The sequence below is a fragment of the Amblyomma americanum genome, chromosome 7 (genome assembly GCF_052857255.1).
Source record: "Amblyomma americanum isolate KBUSLIRL-KWMA chromosome 7, ASM5285725v1, whole genome shotgun sequence".
NCBI classification, from domain to species: domain Eukaryota; kingdom Metazoa; phylum Arthropoda; class Arachnida; order Ixodida; family Ixodidae; genus Amblyomma; species Amblyomma americanum.
This window is the reverse complement of record NC_135503.1, coordinates 148,170,181-148,190,062: the sequence shown is the minus strand read 5'-3', so window position 1 is coordinate 148,190,062 and position 19,882 is coordinate 148,170,181. Positions and strand designations below refer to the sequence as shown.

The 19,882-nt window shown below is 49.2% G+C and overlaps 1 protein-coding gene across 1 annotated transcript in view; it reads left to right on the top strand.

The window, feature by feature from the left end:
• LOC144097525 (iris-like) overlaps nt 1-17,406 on the top strand; it is a 64,092-nt gene extending 46,686 nt beyond the window's left edge. The window contains exon 4 of the mRNA XM_077630225.1: nt 16,956-17,406. Coding sequence (XP_077486351.1) covers nt 16,956-17,348 — 393 coding nt within the window. The 3' untranslated portion in view covers nt 17,349-17,406. The remainder of the gene's footprint in view (nt 1-16,955) is intronic.
• Nucleotides 17,407-19,882: the final 2,476 nt, after the last annotated feature.

The following is a 19,882-nucleotide window of genomic DNA, read 5'->3' as shown; positions in this document are numbered from 1 at the left end:
ACACACTGATCAGTTGTTGCTCTAAAATGACTTAAACAGAATTGAAGACTGGTGTGCGACATGGTTAATGAAGCTGAATGTAAGCGCAAATACATGCAGGTAACGCGCAAGTGCACTAACCTCAGCTACGCATATTCGTTGTACTCAACCAACCTTTCCCAAGTTGAATCATACCGTTGCCATGGAATTCACATCACCAGCAAGCTCTCCTGGTCCGAGCACATCACAAAGGTTGCAGCTGATGCATCGAAATCACTCTGGTTCATCAGATCGCAACTCAGCTTCTCCCCTCTCTCTATTCGCAGTCTAGCTTACAAAACTTTCGTCCGAACCAAACTAGAATTTGGCTCGCCACTTTGGAATCCACATCAGGGTTACCTAATTGATAGCCTAGAAGCCATTCAAAACCGTGCATCCCGATATATTTCATCCGACTACGACACCCGCTCCAGTGTTACTAATGTAAATTTATCGCTTAACATTGAGCCTCTGACGCACAGACGAAAAATTACTCGTTTTCATTATTTCATGAGCTATACTTCTGTTTTCTTTCGCTTCGGGACTCTCTTCTGCTTCCACCTTTCCGAACATCACGCCGTCTCTTCAACTCCTTGAGTATTCTACTCTGCACGACTATTCAAACGCATTTAACAAGTCATTCCTGCCTCTTGCAATTGAAGAATAGAATTCATTACCAGACCATATTGTAATAGAACGCAATGCACATAAGTTCCGACAGTTGCCGACATCCTATTTGAAAACATGATATGGAGAATTCTTGCCTGCTTCTGTTTGCTTCTGTTTATTTTACCGTTGCTGTTTTCATACTTTGTTAAGGCTTATTTAAAGGTTTTGTATATATCCTGGTGATCACTGATTGTGACAATGTTTGACAGTGACCTACATTGTTGTGTTCGATGTTCCGTCCCCCCTTATGCAATGCCTCTCCCAGGGTTCTTTAAGGTCAATAAATGATGATGATGATGGTATGATCTGTTGATTACCCATACGAAAGTCTACTTGAACAAGGTGTAAATGAGCCTGACGTACAAATACCGGAAGAGATTGTTACTGGGAAATACTATTTAAATTTATTTACGAACGTTATGGCTGAAGACTAAATAGTTGCGGTCAAGGAGCACCAACGTGAACAGGGAGCCCCTACAACTTCCCCGTTTGATCTTTTCACGCAACAGGCCACTTCGTTTTCTTCTTTATGGCAACATGACCACCGGCGCCACGAGCGCCGTCCCGGCTTTAGGGCGGTGATAGAGGAGCGGCGTCGTAGCGGCTGAGGCGCCTAACGTGGCCAATATCCGTGGGTGGTGGTCTACATGATGAGGATGCAGGCGTATGAGGAGCAACTTCACACGTGACGTCGGTGGCCTGAGGCACCACACGGTAAGGGCCATGGTAGGGGGAACATTTTCTTAGACCGACGTGGCGGGAAGGGGACCACAGAAGAAGGAGCGACCCCGGTTTGTAGGTGACGCGGCAATGGCGATTATCGTACAATGACCTCTGTGCTTGCTGGGACGCTTGGGGCCGACTACATGCGATTTGGCGAGTATCTGCAGCTTGAGGAATGGCGTCACAGGCGTATCTATAAGGAATCAATAATATCTGTACCGTATGCACTGGCACTATAGTACTCCATGAAGTCAGTAATGAAACAACAATAAGGAAGGGTGTCAGACGCGGGGTTAGGCTATTCACCGCTCGTTTGCAGGAGGTACAGAGATTCCTGCAATTGGAATCTCATTCCTGTGCTCTACTGTCTATCTCAGTCACATTCTGATCCCTTTGGTTACTGTATCGATTTGTGGAGAGCCATTCGGATACTTTAACTCTCTTGTACCTGTATCGATTTGTGGAGAACCCTTCGGATACTATTTTATCTATATTGTTAATGGTATTGCCCTGTTTGCCACTTGACGCATACACCTGGTTTTTACGGCGAAAGACTTTCTTGGCTCATGAGTGGCATGGACGGAAGCTGTAGACAGAAGACGTGGGCGGACAGACAGACAGAAAAACTTTGTGTGCATGTGAGTTTTAGGCCCTGCCGGGTCCCTGGGCCACAGCGCGGTGCCATACTGCATAATGTTATTCATTTCGGGACATGACGTCGGCAGCCCGAGTCAACGCCGCAAGCTGCGATGTCGGATCCGCAGACTTGAGATGGACCTCCCAGTCCTCTCAGATCGAGATGGCGTCCTGTCTCTGTGGGAGGGTCAGCCAGGCAGTCGAAAAGAATGTGGGAGAGTGTGACGTGAGAGTCATCACATGGGGAGCGTGCAGGGGGCGTGCCACAATAGTGGGATAACAGCAGAGGGATGACAGAGAGCTGATCTGGAGGCGCCTGAAAAGTATCTGTTGGGCGTGCGTAAAAGAGAGATGGGGAGGAGGGCTTAGTCTGACTGTCTAAACGGAGTATTTGCGTGAGCTCTGCAAAGGTGTGCACGCGCTTCCTCGAGAATCCTGGATCGAGGCTTGCTCGAGCCCGGCAAATCAAACCTCGGGCCAATTTATCGGCAGCCTCGTTTCCAGGGTTCCCAGGCTAAGCCAGTACCCACTGGAGAGCTGTACCCTGCGTGGTAATTTTTGGGAAGAGGTGTTAAACAATTGAGAGGAAGGGGTGTGAATCCTGCCTCTGGAAAAGTTGGCAGAGCCGTTTCGGAGTCGTTGAAGATGTATTGAGCGTTCGAATGTGCGAGCGCTAGGGCTATGGCTGTCTCCTCTGTCTCCTCGGGCGTAGAGCCCGAGGGTATAGGCTGAGTTAGAGGGTGGGGTAGGGATTGATTGTAGCCAACTGCTACCGCTTCATGCGCTGTACATGCGGCGTCTTCTCAAATGGCATAATCGGCTTGCCCGTAATACTTACGGAGGGTGATAGTGTGGCGAGGGATATGATATTGGGGATGGGCGTTTCGAGGAAGCGGTGGCTTCACAGCGAGAGGTGTATGGTTGTGTTGATGGATGGCTATAAGAATTGACTGGTTAGCAGGTGTGTTGATGCGAAGAGAGTAGAGCATATGGCGGCCATCGGCGCTCGCGGCAAGTCTAAGGTACTGTGTCTGAAGGTGCACATCAACTACTTCCTGAATAGTGTTATGCATGTCTAGTCGAAGGACTTTGGCAGTACTAGTGCTAAGAGGTAGGTTTAGGGTTGCCTTAGTCGCAAAGCGGATCATGTTGTTTACGCGTTCTGTTTCCGTTTGGTTCAATTTGAGATGTGGGGTGGCGTATAGAATGCGACTTAACGTCAATGCATGCACTACATTCATGTTGTCCGCTTCGTCTAAAACCTTTGTAAGGGACGATACTCAGCGTGAAACGTGCAAAACGGATTGCGTGCTGGCCTCTAGTCTTTTAAGGGAATGTTTGTTTCGTCCGAAATCCTGCAAGTGGAGACAGGATGCGGAGGGCGGGTATGATGGGAATACGGGACTCTTGTAAAGCGATTTGGATGGGTGGGTTAGCGCCAGATTTCGGTGTAATTAGGAAGAGCGCGGACTTAGGGGGGAATATTCGAGCCCGGTGGATCACGCGTGAGGGAGATGATGTCTGCAGCTAACTGACAAGTTTACTCAATTTCTCCGTCAGAGCTCTGAGTGGTTCATGTGGTAATATCGTCAGCGGAACGGGTATGCTTAAGGTGTGGGAATAGAGCCAGTTGTGAGCTAGGGGGATGAGAGCAATGTTAAAGAAAAGGGGAGAAAGGACCGCGCCTTGAGGGGTTCTGGGATCCCCAAGTGTATATGGGGGGGGGGGGGGGTGCTAAGCTTATCTTTGTGCAGGGAGGCAGTGAGGCCAGAGAGAAATGCGCGAGGCTAGTTTTAGGGCTTGAGGCCTACCTGTACGGCCTGCAGTTCCTGTAAGATGGCATCGGTCGAATATTGTGAAATGCATTGGTGAGGTCAACTGCTAGGATAGATTTAGTTTTTTCGGGGATGGTTTCAAGCACGTCATGCGTAATGTGGAGTAGGACATCCTGCGCAGATTGATGCCAACGAAAGCCGAACATACTGTGCAGGAAAACGTGGTTGTCTTCCATGTACTTACGTTGTTAGCCAAGCAAGAAATATGTGCTCGAAGGCCTTGCTTAGACATGATGTAAGAGAAAAGAGACGGATCATTTCTAGGTGATAGGCTTGTGGGGTTTTGGAATAAACATGATTTTTCCATATTTGCACGAGGCAGAGAGTACCTGTCTCGCAACATTCGTAAAGTATTTGATTAGGTCAGAGATGGACGCATCGTCAAGATTTCGGAGAGCTGCATTAGTAATTTGATCTCCTATGGGCGCGGTATTGCGTAATTTCAATAGGGCGGCGCGAAATTCTGATTCTGTGATAAGAGCGTCAAGCTCGGGCTGGGGTCGGCCCTCGTAATCGGGTTTCTTTGCAAGGGACATCGGAGGTGGTATAGATGCATTTCCCTTACGCGAGGAAGGCGTCGGTGTCCTGCCCATGGTTGTGAGTGAGGCGGCCAATGCTAACACGCGTCTGGGATGTGGATTGCGTGGGATCTAGCAGGAAGCTTAATAAGTGCTAAACCCCGGTTGTGCAGAGAGTTGCGGAGGCCGCCACAAACCTGAGCCGAGTTAGCATTGCAAAGAGTGGCACTACAGTGCTCTATTAGGGATTGAATTTGAGCAAGTTGGAGTATTAGTTTCCTACTTTGCTCTTCAGTTTTCCGCCTTTGCGTTATTTTCTCTTATGATTGGAGGAGGTGGGCGAGATTTCTGTCAAATAAAAGGGTGTCTACGGTATTGTCTAGCGCTTGAGTGTTTTGGCGAATGTCTTTCTGGAGCTGAATTACCCAGGGGTCTAGGTCGAAGGGGTCCTCTGTTGGCTGCGCTTGTGTAAGTTTGCGAAGCTTGTCCAAATTAGTGTTGTTAAGAACGGCGACAGCAAGTATGGTTATTAGCCGAAGGGATGGCAAGGCTCGCCTGTTGGCAGCCAACAAAGCTCTTTATACATGGTGCCTCCGAGCAACTCGATGGTGATCGCTCTCACGCCTGCCATCAAGGACCGCATAGAGAGGACCCAGGTGTCATCTGGTTCCAATTACCGAGCTTTACCCGGTCAAAGTGCGAGACCCGAAAGAGTGGACGCCTGAAGCTTGAGCACAACCGGACCCCTTTCCGAAATCTCCGATGCCGCTGCGACGAGCGAGTGGCCGTTATATTCCCCAATCGCCGTGACTATGTCGGGGTACAAGAGAGCCTCTTTTCCGGTGGCTCATCGGCGTGCCGAACACCGTGGTGGGCTGGTGGTCATCGTCCCCAGCCATCGTCTGCATCTCTAAGGACAATGGACTGCTTTCGGCCCCTCCTCCCGACCTTGTGTTCTGGTCTTGCGCCTCGGTTGTCATCTGATGAAGAACAGGCGTCGGCGTTGCGTGGCAACCTTCAGCTGGCAAGAGGACATTACTCCGACGGCATCCTCCTCTCTCCCTGCGGTGGTGTAAGTTTGTGCCAACAAGTGAAAGTTTCAGGCGCTTTCCTCCCCTCCCCCCTCCGCCTTAGAGGGCATCCTCAACCTGGGGAATTTAGAGAAAAGGAACGCTATAAAACTCGACGGCGAGTGCACCAAAAAGAATCCTCACTTCTGATCTTTATGCTTGTAAAAATGTAAACAAAAATACCGTAAAGTTTCCTCCTTAACAAAGGCTGACAACGTTCTTCGGAGCCGGGGCCTCCTGTGCCGAACGAGTCAGCCAATTCAAGGACATTTCCGTCCCCAACATTATCGGCACCGATGGCTTTGAAGCGTAATCCCCAGCAATAATGGCCTCTGGTGAGGTTGAAGCGTAATCTCCAACACTGGTGGCAGTGGTGGGGTTGATCCCTATTTCCAAAACTGACTGGCAGCAGCTGTAATGAACCGTGCGACATCGTGCTTTCTCTACGGTTGAGCGTTTTGGCTTTTTGTTATAGGATTCGACAGGCTTCAGGTTTTGAAAGAATAACCGTGAACCATTGAGAATCAAGTGTTTGTCAATTGAGAGGGGTTACTCTCACGGCACGTTTCAGAAAGCGGAGCTAAAGCAGAGAAAGGATGGTCATGCACCTAATGAAATTATCGATGTTGGATTTGCTCCTGATATGGGAGGAACTGTCAGTAGATATGCAAAACTAAATAACAAAAATTTAACTGTGTGAGACAGTTCCTAAGTATGTCGAGAATAATGAGCAGCTTATAGATACGCGGAAAGTGGTACAAGAGGGGGTACGGAAGGCTAAAGTGAAAGCCGACAAAGAAGAAAAAGCACATAGGGTTTCGGAGGAAGCTGATCGCGAGTGCGAAAAAGGGAAGAAACGTGCGACGCTGAAACAGAAGAAAAGGAACTTAAGCGATTGGAGCTCGAACTTGAGATGCGAAGAGGCGCACTCTATAATGAAAGATGCGGAACTTCGAAAAAGCAGAGAGCGAGAAAGCAGAGTGCCAAGGATATGCACTAGAAGAAGGTAGTCTTAAACTTTGCAAAATGGCACGACAGACACGGCACGGACGCCTAATGGCAAAAGTTGATCGGAGAATTGGCAAAGAAAACTGGGAGGCGAAGCAGTCTCAACTGCGAGCATTCCGGACGGGTGAAAAAATTTCATAATCTCTTGCTATTTTTGAAAGCATCTGTGAGAAGTCGAAATTCGACAAAGACATTTCGAGTCACATGATGGCATCCCTTTTGGCAACTGAGCCTGTCGGAGGAGGATACGGATGATTATGGAACAGTAAACACAGTTGTATTCCGTCAGTTTAGAGCTAGGATGGAGTGCATAGGACGCCGGGTACGTTTTAATTGTAGAGCGGGAGAGCCATTTGGGCGCAAGGCGCCTTCTGTCCAGATAATACCCGCTAAGCGTCAGACTGTCACGGAGTGTAAAATTTCAACGCTGTGAATGCAAAGCAGTACGGATGGAAACAAAACGCGAAAACTCTAGAGCGAGGTTTCCACGAGGCTGGAAAGACCTTGCCGAGCCTGGTCAGCGCGGTGACATGAGACACGAATCAATGAAAGCTTGCGACTGGCAAAAAGAAAAAGCTGGAAAGGGGGAAAACACGACCCGATATACTAAGGGGAAGACATGCCAGACCGTGGCCGAGTTGGGTAAGCGCGACGCCATGGGAAAGAAGTTTGTTCGGGCGTCCAAGCGGTACGGGCATGGAAAGGAAAAGATAGAGGCGCCTGACTCTGGAGGTTTCGAAGATGAAACTGTGCGTAGCCTTGAAAAGCGCGCAGAGTACACAGCAGAACAGTGCCACTGCAGGATGTACGACAAAGCTGAGCCAGGCGAGCTCCAAGGCAGGCAGGAAGATGCGCAAACGCAAACGGAGAAACCTCAGTGGTCTGAGGCGCATAACTCAGAGGCAGTGAAATATCCGCCGATTGATGGCGTGGAGATAGAGCGGAGCTATGATGCGAACGAGGTTGTTGTTCGTCAACCCACAAAGAAGTCTTCCAGTAGTGGATATGAGAAATCTAAGGAGTTGGTATTTAATCCCGAGCTGCACGCAGGAGGCCGGCAGCAAATAAATGAGAAGAGCACGCCATGGCCGGAGCGAGAAAAAATGAAAGGCTCTAACCTTGAGCTAGCAGCGCTAAGTGTCAGTGATGAAAAAAAAGATAGGGTAGCTCCAAAACCTGAAGAAATGAACCGCATTGCATATCAGAGAGTAGATTCTATTCATACGACGCGTGCGGATAGGTGAGAGAACAAAGCCTACAAAAATTCCAGGAAGTTTTCAAAGCAAAAAAGCGGCGGTAAGCCGACAAAAAGGCCGCAACGTGCAGAATCGTGTTGTCTTAGTATAAGTGAACTCAGCAAGAGAGTGAATCCTCCTGCTAGAAACAGAGCATCCGCATCTCGAAAAAGGAGAAATGCAGAGGTAAAGAACTGTGAACGCAGAAACGCTCAAGCACGCGATTCCTGTAAAATATTTGGGACAATCTCGAGGCGAAAAAAACTACTTCGAAAGCCACCACGCCATATATGTTGAGTCAGGCTACAAGACAAGACAGGGGAAACTCGCTTGCGTCTCGTGTGTCAGCCGACGGGGCCAAAGCGAAACACCACTGGCTCGAAGTGTGGAAAGGAGACAGACAATCGTCTTGCTGGCAGGCCATTGTTGTGTTATAGGGTTCGGCACTGTACGCGCTACCGAGAATTTCACATTGCCTGCAAGGGGTGAGACGGAGACAGGTGTCAAGGAGTGACCAACGCAAGGGGTGTATTTATTCGTCGCGCCTCCGCAGCTAGAGGGAAGGTCAGATGGTCGGGACCCCGAAGGTCGCTGCTGAAATGTTAATCGCTGAACAGCAGAGAGAAACAAATTATGCGTATCGTTTTTTGGGAGCATGTTGAATAGGTGGTTGTATTGTTTGAACATGCAAGGACAAGCTAAGGTTCAGTGACAAGGAATGGTTTTGCTTGTTGCTAGAGAATTATTTGTTAAGACCAAGGACTTTCTTTTTAGTTATATTATTGATTTTGAATGAGAAAAAAAGCAGGCAGACCGTGACGACTAAAGTTAGTTCTTGTAGCCAAGAGTTTAGATAACTCCCACATCTGTGGTCAACTGTCTTGTTAAGACAGAAGGTGATGTTTTGGCAAATCAGGATAATTTACAATCAACGTATCTATCGAGTGCACTTAAGGTGCGACTCTGCAGAGTGGCTTTAGCAGTTGTTAGTAGATAGTGTTCAAAATATAATTGAACGAAACTGACAGAGAGCACTGCACGGGCACGCGGCTTGAAGGAAGGAACGCAGAAATAAATCTGCTTGTTTTAATGTAATGTTAAAATCGAGATGGCAAGCTTCTCGGCAATGTTTCTTCGGAAATATCTTGTGAGGGCAAGCTGGAAAATTTTGAATTGCGATAGATTAGTTTAGTTGACAGACGCTTTTGAAGTGGTCCAAGCTTTGCATTTCTTTTTATGAAACTTTAGTTCTATGACTGAAAGCTTTGAGAGACCGCTCCTTAATCTTGTAACGTGGTGGTTTGACTGGCGTTTTTGGGGTTGCGTGTAGCCTCGCGTTTTCGCCGTTACCATTGCTGTCAACTGGAAATGTTTAGTTCAAATTTCAGCCGCCGCGGTGGTTGAGTGGTTATGGCGCTCGGCTGCTGGTCCGAAAGACGTGGGTTCGATCCCGGCCGCGGCGGTCGAATTTCGATGGAGGCAAAATTCTAGAGGCCCGTGTACTGTACGATGTAAGTGCACGTTAAAAAACCCCAGGTGTGTCGAAATTTCCGGAGTCCTTCACTACGGCGCCCCTCATAGTCTGAGTCGCTTTGGAACGTAAAAAAAATGAGTTCAAATTTCATCACTACAGCTCATAAGTGTTGCAAAAAAGCCTAGTGAATCTTTGGTGAATTCCGAATGCTTGCTTGCGGGGCGGTGCCGTGTCGCCGGGAACAGTCCACTGACATCTTCTTTGGTAAATGTTCGAGTTTGAATGACATTTCTGGAAGCCGGCCTTTCAGCATAATTACAGCCTCTTTTCTTCCTGCCCAGCGGTCGTCAACGCTGGCCATTCTTGATTTTTCAGGCCGCGAAGTAGGTGTTATGAACGGCGACAGCAAGTATGGTTATTAGCAACAGCGACAGCAAGTCTCACCTGTTGGTAGCCAGCAAAGCTGTTTCTACTGGGTGCCTCCGAGCAACACGATGGTGATCGCTCGCAGGCCTGCCGTTAAAGACTACTTGGATAGGACCCAGCGGTCAGCTGGTCCAATTACTGAGCTTTGCCAGGTGGGAGTGTGGGACACAGAAGACCTGAGGCCTGAATCTTGAGCACAACTGGACCCCTTTCCGAAGTCTCCGACGCCGCTGCGACGAGCGAGTGGCTGTTATATTCCCCAATCTCCGTGACTATGTCGGGGAACAAAACAGCCTCGATTCTGGTGGCTCTTCGGCGTCGTGAGCACCGCGGTGGGCTGGCGGCAGTCGTCCCCAGCCATCGCCAGCATCTCTAATGACAATGGACCGCTTTCGGCCCCTCCTGCCGACCTTGCGTTCTGGCCTTGCGCGACGGTTGTCACCTGATGAAGAACAGGCGTCGGCGGTGCGTGGCAACCTTCAGCTGGCCAGAGGACATTACTCGGACCGTATCCTCCTCTCTCCCAGTCTCAACATGTGGCGGAGGCGTGTCCGTATGTGCAGTCGCTGTTAGTTTGTGCAAACAAGTGAAAGTTTCAGGCCACTGCCCTTCTCCCCCTCTCCCACTTAGAGGGCGTCCTCAACCTGGGGAATTTAGAGAATAGGAACGCTATAAATCTCCTGAGCGAGTGCAATATAAAAAGAATCCTCACTTCTGAACTTTATTCTTGTAAAAATGTACACAAACCTACTGTAGAGTTTCCTCCATAACGAATTCCGGCGTTTTTCGAGCCGGGACCAGCGGTGCTGAACGAGTTAGTCTACTCAAGGTCCCCTCCGTCTCCATCTCTGGTGGAACCGGTGGCGTTAAAGCGCAATCCTCATAACATGTGGCCTGCGATGAATTTGAAGCCCCATCTCCAAAACTGGTGGAAGCGGTGATATTGATTCTCAATCTCCAACTGTGTGCTTAACGGTAACTTCGCGCTCAGATCGGCGACAGTCTAGCGTTATACAAATTGGTTGCTGATCGCTGCCTAGTGTGGATAGCATTTTTTCCCACTGCAGGTGGGCAAGGTTTCTACCAAAGGTGAGGTCTGGGCTACTATCGCCAGTAACACTGTTACCAATCTGTGTAGGTAAGCTGAAATCATTAAAGATGGTCAGCTGCAGCATCAGCGTTTCATTGTGTAAAACTGTGCCCCTGTGGTTGCGCCGATAGCCCGTCCACGTGACCGCACTTAAGATCAACGACAATAAGTAGGGGGTCCACTTGGGTTGCGAATTTGAGAAGTGAAGGGAGCAGATTAATTGGCTAACGTGGGAGAAGATAGCAGTTAAGAAGGAACAGGGGGATTTTGAAGGGATGGGCGGTAAAATTTCAAAATGGATGTGAGCGATAGGGGATCTAATCACGTTCTTCACATAATGCAAGTGTTTACAAACGCATGTGACCACTCGAATAAGGTCAGTGGGGTCTGAGAGGATAAAATTGTATCCTGGCAATTGCCTGCAAACACTGGTGCCCTGAATGGCGATGATGTCTGGTGGGGGTTGACGAGCTGACGATAATTTGCGGTGGATGATCGTGCTTTTGCCGAAAGCCCCAGCAATTCCATTGAATAATCTATAAAGAATTATGGTCTGCCGGAGAAGCCACGTTGTAGGGTAGTGAGGGGAAGGAGGGGTGTTGAGAGTGGGACTCTGGGAGGATATTCTGTTGTGAATCCAGGAGTAAGGCGAGTTAAACGCTCCTCTGCTTTGGTCATAATGCTAGAGATGACACTAACCATTAGACGGGTAATGGTAGCCTCAATCACAATCTGGCACTGTGCAGTGACCTGCGCAGTGATGCGCTCTGTGAGCCTGGCTTCCATGTTTTCGATGAAGACCTGAAACAAGGCTTCCAGGTCTATGGGTTGGATTGGGCTCTCATCAGGCCTCCTTTCTTTCGGGGGAGGTTGGGCGGGTTGGGTTGGTGAAGAGGATGGGTGTGGCGCATGGGGAGATAGAGCAGGGGTGGCGGTAGAGACAGCTGCCCTGAGCTGATTTCGCCCTGAGCTGATGTCCGGGTCTTGGGAGTACCTGGTGTTCGTCCCGGAAGCCTTGGAGGCCCATGTTGCAGTAGAGGGGAGGGTCGTTTGCAGCGTAGAAAAGTCTTCCTTTTTAGGGGCATTGCCTTTTGGCGGTGGGATTTCTTGCCTGGCACGAGCCGGTGCCCGTGAGGGGCTGGCCACCACAGAGAATGCAGGTCGGGACACAGAAGGGCACGTCTTGCAGTTCATGCTTGTCTCCACACCACGGGCAGAGACCAGTCTTGGGCGGTGGGCACACGTCATACCAGTGGCCTGGCCGACGACAGTTCGTGCACGCGTCTGGAATTCCCGTGTCTGGCGTGCATCTGTACACTGCACTGATGTATGGAAAGGTTTTCAGTATAGAATGAGTCCTACCTTATCTGCGGGCTGCGATGATACCAGCATACGGGTTGCGCATCTGAAGGTCCCGTAGCATCTGCTCCGGCATCTCCTCCTAGTAGGCTTGCGAGATGATTCCGTTCACATCAGCCGCCGGCGGTGCAATGTAAGCTGCGGCAGCGTAACCGGTGTCTTGGAGGACCACTTCTTTGAGCAGGACGAGGTCAAGGGCGGTTTCCTCGTGCGCGGAAGTGACCGTGAAGGCATTATTCGTAGGATTGGTCCTCAGGTTGACATCCCATAGGGCACGGCCAGCGGCGCTGACTTGCAGGGCTTGCATGAGTGGCTGCGACATGGTTACTTTCAAAGCGAGGCATCCTATTGGTCGGATAACGACCCGTATAGTACCGGGAGGCAGCGAAGCAATTCGCTTACTTCGCAGGGCGACTGCGTGATTCACGCGCAGTTATTGTTGAGGCATGTATAGAAGCTTCAAAGCCGGAAGGGTAGCGGACGCGGACGTGCACGCCGTAGGCTTACTCCGACTGCTTACTGCTTGAGCGTAGGCTTAATGCTTGAAAGGATACATCCAGCGTTTCCGCGCTTAAGATTCCACCCTTGAATGCGCGTAGTATCGTGGTCCACTCACTGGGTAGGCGGTCTTCGCCTTGCGCTTGCACCTCCGTGGCTATTGGGAGTAGGCGCGCTGCCGGTAAGGGAGGAACGAAACGCGCCGGAGAGGCTCGCCTCGATGAGGCGAGGCTTAGCGCAGCGGCGTAGCTGGCGGAGTCATTTTCACCGGACAGTGCTTGTAGATCACCGGGAACATTCAAAAGGTTGTAGCGGTTAGGGTGCGTGTACATTCCTGGATCCGTTGAGGGTCTTGATGGGTCCAGGGGAAGATTTAACTGGGTAAAGGAGCCCGAAATTGGCGGAGTCGATACGAGACGCGTCCGCTCACTCGCGCCCCTTGTGGGCTTCCTTCTTGTAGATGGAAGATGCAGACGGAAGATGTCCGCACGAACTGTCAATCATAACTTGTGTAGCAAATAAAACAAAAATGTAAAACTTGACTAAGCGACAGTTATGAAGCTGTCTATATGAAATAAAAAACAAGAAATGCAAAAATAAGTGCGAGAAGTAAGGTTATTTAAACAAAAAATAAAAAAAAACTAATGAAAGAATGAAAAAGAACAAACATTGCAGAGAATAAAAGAACAAATTGGAGGACAATGAAGTTTTCTCTTTAAGTGTTGGACGCGACAGCGTGCTGTAGCAGTGCCAAGTGGTCCACGGAATGCCATCGCTCGTTCGGCGCGACGCCTTGCCCGTCGGATAATTTGAGGAAAGAAAAGGACGCCTGTCTGACATATCTCGGTGGACACCCGAACCGCGCTGTAAGGGAAGGAATAATTCCGATACGTGGTGCCGACAACTACAACTATTACTACTACTACGACAATGGCTTGTCGACCGAACGAGCAGTATACGCTGTGCCTTAAAAAGAAAAATTAAGGGAGAAAATATAAAGCGAGAGGTATTCGCATTTGTGCTCTGAAGCAGTGTTAAGTGCAGTCCTGTAAATTTTCTACTTATGCCTAGTTTCCTCTTCATCATTTAAAGGCTGCCTCCGTTCTTAAGAGCATGCTTCATTCTCTCCATATTAAGCTTCCTGATGTCGGCTACCTTGCGCTTGCTTATTAACTCGGATAGCTCTGATAGTTTTCTTCTTTCTATAGTGTTAGACACCAAAGGATCGGGAAGCAGTTCACATTTCGTAGTGAGGTGCTGGAAGTGGTAAGGGAATATGTCTACTTAGGGCAGGCAGTGGCCGCTCATCCGGATCATGAGAGGGTAATAGCTAGAAGTATAAGAATTGGTGGAGTCCATAGGCAGATTCTGTCAGGTCACGAAACGCAGTTTTCCAGTATCCCCCAGAGAAAAGTATACAAGACCTGTATCTTACCTGTACTCGCCTGTGGGGCAGAAACATTGAGGCTGATGAAAAGGGTTCAGCGTAAGTTAAGGATAACGCAGCGAGATACGGAAAGAAAACAAATGGCAGTGGCTTTGCTCGGCTATGCCAGGATATATGTAGCGAAAGTGTGAAACTCTCCGGTTTACCTTGTTCACATATTCCACAACGTATGAAGCACAGGGATAAATGTCCAGTATGACCTGTATGCCCATGTTTGATTTCAGCACCGAGACTATCCAAGGATTGAAGGGGTCGCGTCACTGTTACGCCTATTCTCTAGGCTAACGGCACGTTGTTCTTCGGTTTCTAGGGCCCGCCGCTGTAGTCGCTTGATCGCATTCCATCGTTCATCACGGGCCGTCTTGAGTGAAGCAGGACTCAAGTCTCTCCTCCGGCTGCTGTCGCTGCTGCTATCGGTCGAGACACCGGACGTTAAACGTGCCTGTCTCGCGGCGGCATATTCACGGCGGCGTTTAGCCAGTCGTTCGGCGCGCTGCTCATCTGTTTCCTGGGCGATTCGTTTTCTTTTCATCTCGTTCCGCTGTCGACTCCAGGCCTCCTCCAGCTTCTCAGAATTGTCACCGTACATACTGTCGCCTCAATTGCTGTTGCGGCGCACGCCAGCTCTCCTTTTCAATCCTGCGAAATCTTATCACGCATGCGACGCAGCTCTCAAAGCAAGCGGAGACGAGCGCGACTACGAGGAACGCGGTGTCACGTCCTACCATACGGCGGCGGCGGCGAGCGGCGCGGTGTGACGTCATGCCAGATGGCGCGGCAAGTGCGCGAAGCACAGTAACCTTCCGCGGCGAGGCGCGCGTTGTGACCTCCCGTGCCTCGATGGAATACCGCCACGGCGAAATCGCGAGTGTGCGGCCAATAGTGTTTTCTCTTTATAAATGATAGGTGTAACGTTAAGACACTGGTAGTGGACAGAGTGGGTGAAGCAACAAGCGCAGGTTAATGACGTCCTAGCCTAAATCAAGAAGAAGAAATGGGCTTGATCAGGCATGTAAAGAGAAACCAGCATGACCGTTGATTCTTAAGGGTTAAGGGTAACGGAGTGGCTTCGAAAAGGAGGCAAGCGTAGTAGGGGGAGGTAGATAGTTATCGGGGGGGTTAGATTAAAATGTTTTCAGGGATACAGCGGCCGCAGCTGGGAAAGTTTTAGCTGGAGAGACATGGGAGAGGTCTTTGCCCTGCAGTGGGCGCAGTCAGGACGATGATGATGATGAATCACGTATTTCGTCTCCTGAGGTAGCGTCCCGGTATCCTGTCGAACCATCTTATCGCCTACTTCTACGGCGCACTCTGTAATGATAACTGTGCGATTATCATTCATTGTTTGATTAAGATCGTCTTCCTCACTTACAGTCAGAAATCTGTTCTGCAGCGAAATCATGAATTCCTCTACTTTCCCCGTTACCATCAGCTCGTTAACGGGCTTCCGCTTCACTAGTTTCTTCCATTCCGCCTTGAAATAAATTCGAGAATTTACTATTCTGTGGTCACTACAGCGAACCTTTCTGAGGATCTCTACATCCGGAACAATGCCAGGGTGGGCGCACAGTATGAAGTACATTTCGTTTTCATTCTCACCACTGGGGCTCTTCCACTTCCTTTTCCACCGCTTGCGGAATAAGGTATTATTGATCCGTAAATTATTTGTTTCTGCGAGCTCTACTAAAAGCTCTCCAATGTTATTGCTAGAACTTACGCCGTATTCACCTGTCGCTTGACCTCCAGCCTCCTTCTTGCCTAGCTTCGCATTGAGGTCGCCAATCTCTACAGTGCACTCTGATTTTTTTTGATTCCACGTCTTCATAGATTCTTTCAACAATCTGGTCTATATAGCTAGATGCAGGCCCGTAGGAATGCAACAGCTTCATCTTTTACTTCTTGTTCAGCCTCCTTGCGAAAAGCTCTACCCTCTAATTAATACTAGCTAACTCCTCCACGTCGCCCGCTGTATCGTTATCGATTAGAAATTCGGCACCTAGTTCTCGCCTTTCCATGGATCCACCACAGTACAGTACGTGTCCGCCCTTCAGTACTGTATACGTCTTATCTGCCCTCCAAACCTCACTAAGCCCATGACACCCCATTCAATCCCAGCTGGTTCTTAGAGCAGCTCGCTAGGCTAGCATATTTGGTCCAGGTTCTAGCGTCTAACGCTGCATATTCGGTTACCAATGGCGGGCTATCCGGAGCCTGAGATTGTTAGCCCCCTCCACGGCGACACATGTCTGACCGGCGCCTTGGTCCATTGCTTCGCTGAGTGAGGGCTGAGGGTTAATAGGTTTGTTTATAGAGCGTGGAATCCAAATACTACACCGAAGTGACCAAATGCTGTTCTGGTTAGGGAGTGCGTTGTCAGTTCTGGTGACCGACATCAGGACACACCCCAGGCCGGGTTACGCAATTCCATCGACACGCTGAATTTTTTGTTTTTTTGCATACCTAGTGGAGAATTTCCCGGCACCAAGATTCGAACCCCACTCCTATTGCGCGCAAGTGGTTGCTCTACCTCTACGCTACTGCTACCTTCCTCCGAGGAAAAGTAATGCAGAAATTTGGGCAGGCTGTGGTTGACCACATAAACTTCGCACGAGCGCAAAGGAAGAAGTGCATAGGACAAGCGCTGGCCCTGTGTACTTCTTTGTCTTCGTCCTGTATGCTGGCGCCAAGTTTATCTGACGTGTAACCAAAGCGTTTTTGCTTCGACACACTGAACATTTCAGGCTGACCGGCAATTTTTCAAGCCCCGAGTCTGATTTCAGAACATTGCGTTGGGGCAGAAATGACTGTCTTGTCGGGTAGGAGCACATCCTGTGTAAGGGAAAGCACACAATCACTGTACTGGGGCTTTTACGCGACTAACGCATGCTCCATGTTGTGTTGCAGAGAAATCTTTTTGTGAATTCATATGAAACAGAGCATTCTCCCCAGGAAAAAGAGGTGGATGTGACGATGCCCGTGCTGAAGTTGAAGCGGCACACGGAGCTGGCGCCGATCGTGTCACTGCTGGGCACACCGGATGTGTTCAAGAGCCGCGGCCAGCTGGGGGGCATCAGTGACGACAAAAGCTTGTTCGTGTCGACGCTGACGCACGTGACCGTGTTCCACGCCAACGCCAGAGGAGGCAGGGCTGTTTCTAACGAGGTCCAGAGCACCACTAGCGCCACCACCGCGGCTTCTGTAGCTCCGGCGGAGGTGGTCAAGTTCACCGTTGATCGCCCCTTCATGTTCCTGGTGATGAGCAAGGACCCGGACGCGGTGCTCCTTATGGGCTCCGTCCGGAAGGTCGCCTCGAGGAAGTCCAAGGCGCTTGCTGTCGCTTGAGCCCCTGCGGCGTCCAGATGGCATTTGCCAAAGTGGCATCTGAGCGTTCATATTTATACAAGAGACCACTGAAAATAGATTGTTTTTCTCTATTTTTCTTCGCACTTGGAGTGTTATGTTTGGTTGTTCCTTTGCATTTATTAGAAGGACACTTCAGAGATTGCAAATGAGGTTGCTACGACAAAAAACAAGCACAATGAAATAATCCGCAGAGGACGGCTGCACGCACTCTGCCCCTCTTCTTCTGCTCGTGTGTCTCAGCCCAATAACCCCATTCATAAGATGCACATCCACCATCAAGACAAGCTTGCGGCTGTGCTACGTCAGCTCTCCTCATGCCAGTGCATATTACAATGACCAGTAGCAATTGGGATCGCCACAAACTGGCTATTTTCCTTCGTAGTTCGACACATGCTGTCGTTTGGGCGCTTTGGCTACGAGCGCAATTTTGATTAACGCGATTTTGATTTTGATTAACGATTGATTAACTGCACCATACTGAAAATAATGCACTGAAATTAGGGCGCGTTTGTGTTTATTCTGAGAGTATCTGCCCATTTAGCAATTTTGCGCCTACATTTATTCTGTGCCAGTAAGTTTTGAAGACGATCGAGACGATCGATCAGTACCAGACCACAGGTAATAATTACACTGTTGTTTAGTCCCTGCGCACACTGAAGCATCTGCTTCAAGACAGAAATGCGCTTCGATTTCGTATGAAAACTTCTACTTTGGTTTGTACAAACAAGGTAGGTGAGTTGAGCTCTAGAACAAAGGTGGAAGTGTTGTTCATAGGGATGCTAATGCGCGCAACAAATTAGTAAAGAGAGAAAGAAATATCTCGTTTTATGATCAATCTCCTGTTGTAACCTGCGCCTTCTAGAATATTTTAAACAATGAGCAAAAAGCAAGCGACCAGCGCATGCCCTGCACAGAAAACAAGTGCCTGTAATAAATGAAAAAAAAAATGAACTCAGAATCTTTTTCAATAATCGGTTCGCAGCCGATCTTGAAGTGAAAAACGAAAGCACTTAATTTGCTGCCGTCGAATTCTTAACAAAATGAAGTGCGTAATATAGGGGCCACAGTTGTAACTCCTTGGATCCAACTTACGGCGCTGGAGCCACTTTGGCTGTTATTTCTGACCACACCAACAGGGGTTCACATCTCGCTTTTTCCGCTGTCTATCGAAGCCGCGAAACTATCCAAGCATGTCATTGGCAGCAACAACACTCTGTCCTGTCCTCGAAAGTATTTTATTTACCCTGAATTCCCCCAAAATGCATCGTCAAGATGGTACATGAACGGTGACGAAAGAGAAGCACCCTCTTTCAGAATAAAAATACCCGCATCAGAATTTGAAAGGCATGCAAACTTGCATCGCAATTTCATGACCACGCATAACTTCGAAATTCCGGCGTTTGCAATATTCATGCCATTGCAAATGTTCGAAATTAGTTGAAGCCATTTCTATTTTCCTGCGCAAAATGGGTGTCTGGGCAAGTTGGTTGAGGTGAATTCTGCGAATCGCAGAGCCTGCAGACAAAAGTTGAGAACGAGGAAACAGCACCACAGTTGTTCGTCCTCCTTGTTCTCGTCGGTTGTCAGCTGGCGCTATGATTCTCGGTGCGTATTTTCACAGCGGAACTCTTTTTAACGTAACACATGAAGGGGACAAGAAAGGCTCTAACACACAACCGTATGGACTGCCTCTTTTATGCTGTAAGATATGCATTGGACAAACGAGCAAACATGTACTTCAGGGCCGCCGCGGTGGCTGAGTGGTTATGGCGCTCGGCTTCTGGCCAGAAAGACGTGGGTTCAATCCCGGCCGCGGCGGTCGAATTTCGATGGAGGCGAAATTCTGGAGGCCCGTGTGCTGTGCGATGTCAGTGCACGTTAAAGAACCCCAGATGGTCGAAATTTCCGGAGCCCTTCACTACGGCGTCTCTCATAGCCTGATTCGCTTTGGGAGGATAAACCCTCATAAAACCAAACCACACATGTACTTCATGCTATCAACTGGAAGAATTTTCGTTATATAAAAAAATCCAGCAATATTACCTTTATGTATTCCGCTAAAAATAACCCCGCCTTGAAAACACGAAAAAAATTGGAGATCACTGCGGCAACCCGCACAGGAGTAATGTGAAAGCATGGACGCCTCCTCCGCACTCGTTGCCTCTATTTGCTCCTATTTACATGCGATCGGAACCTTGAAGCTGCACTAATCGATGGAACAGATGGCTTAAACGTGTTGCCACACGCCCAAACAACGTGCAGTTAAGCACCACGGCATCCGCGCGCGAACACATCATCGGCACGCGGCAACGGCAAGACAGCGACTGGCGTACAAGCGGCGCGGCGAAGCGGAAGGGACCTCATCCCAAGTTGTTTCTTGGTGCATCGTTGCTCCATATGTCTCACGTGATCGTGCCGTCAATTCGCTAACCGCCAATATTGTAGGAGCGACGCGTCGAAGCCGATGAGGCCGCATACTCATTTCACGATTTTCCAGACATCGCTCTGCGCCG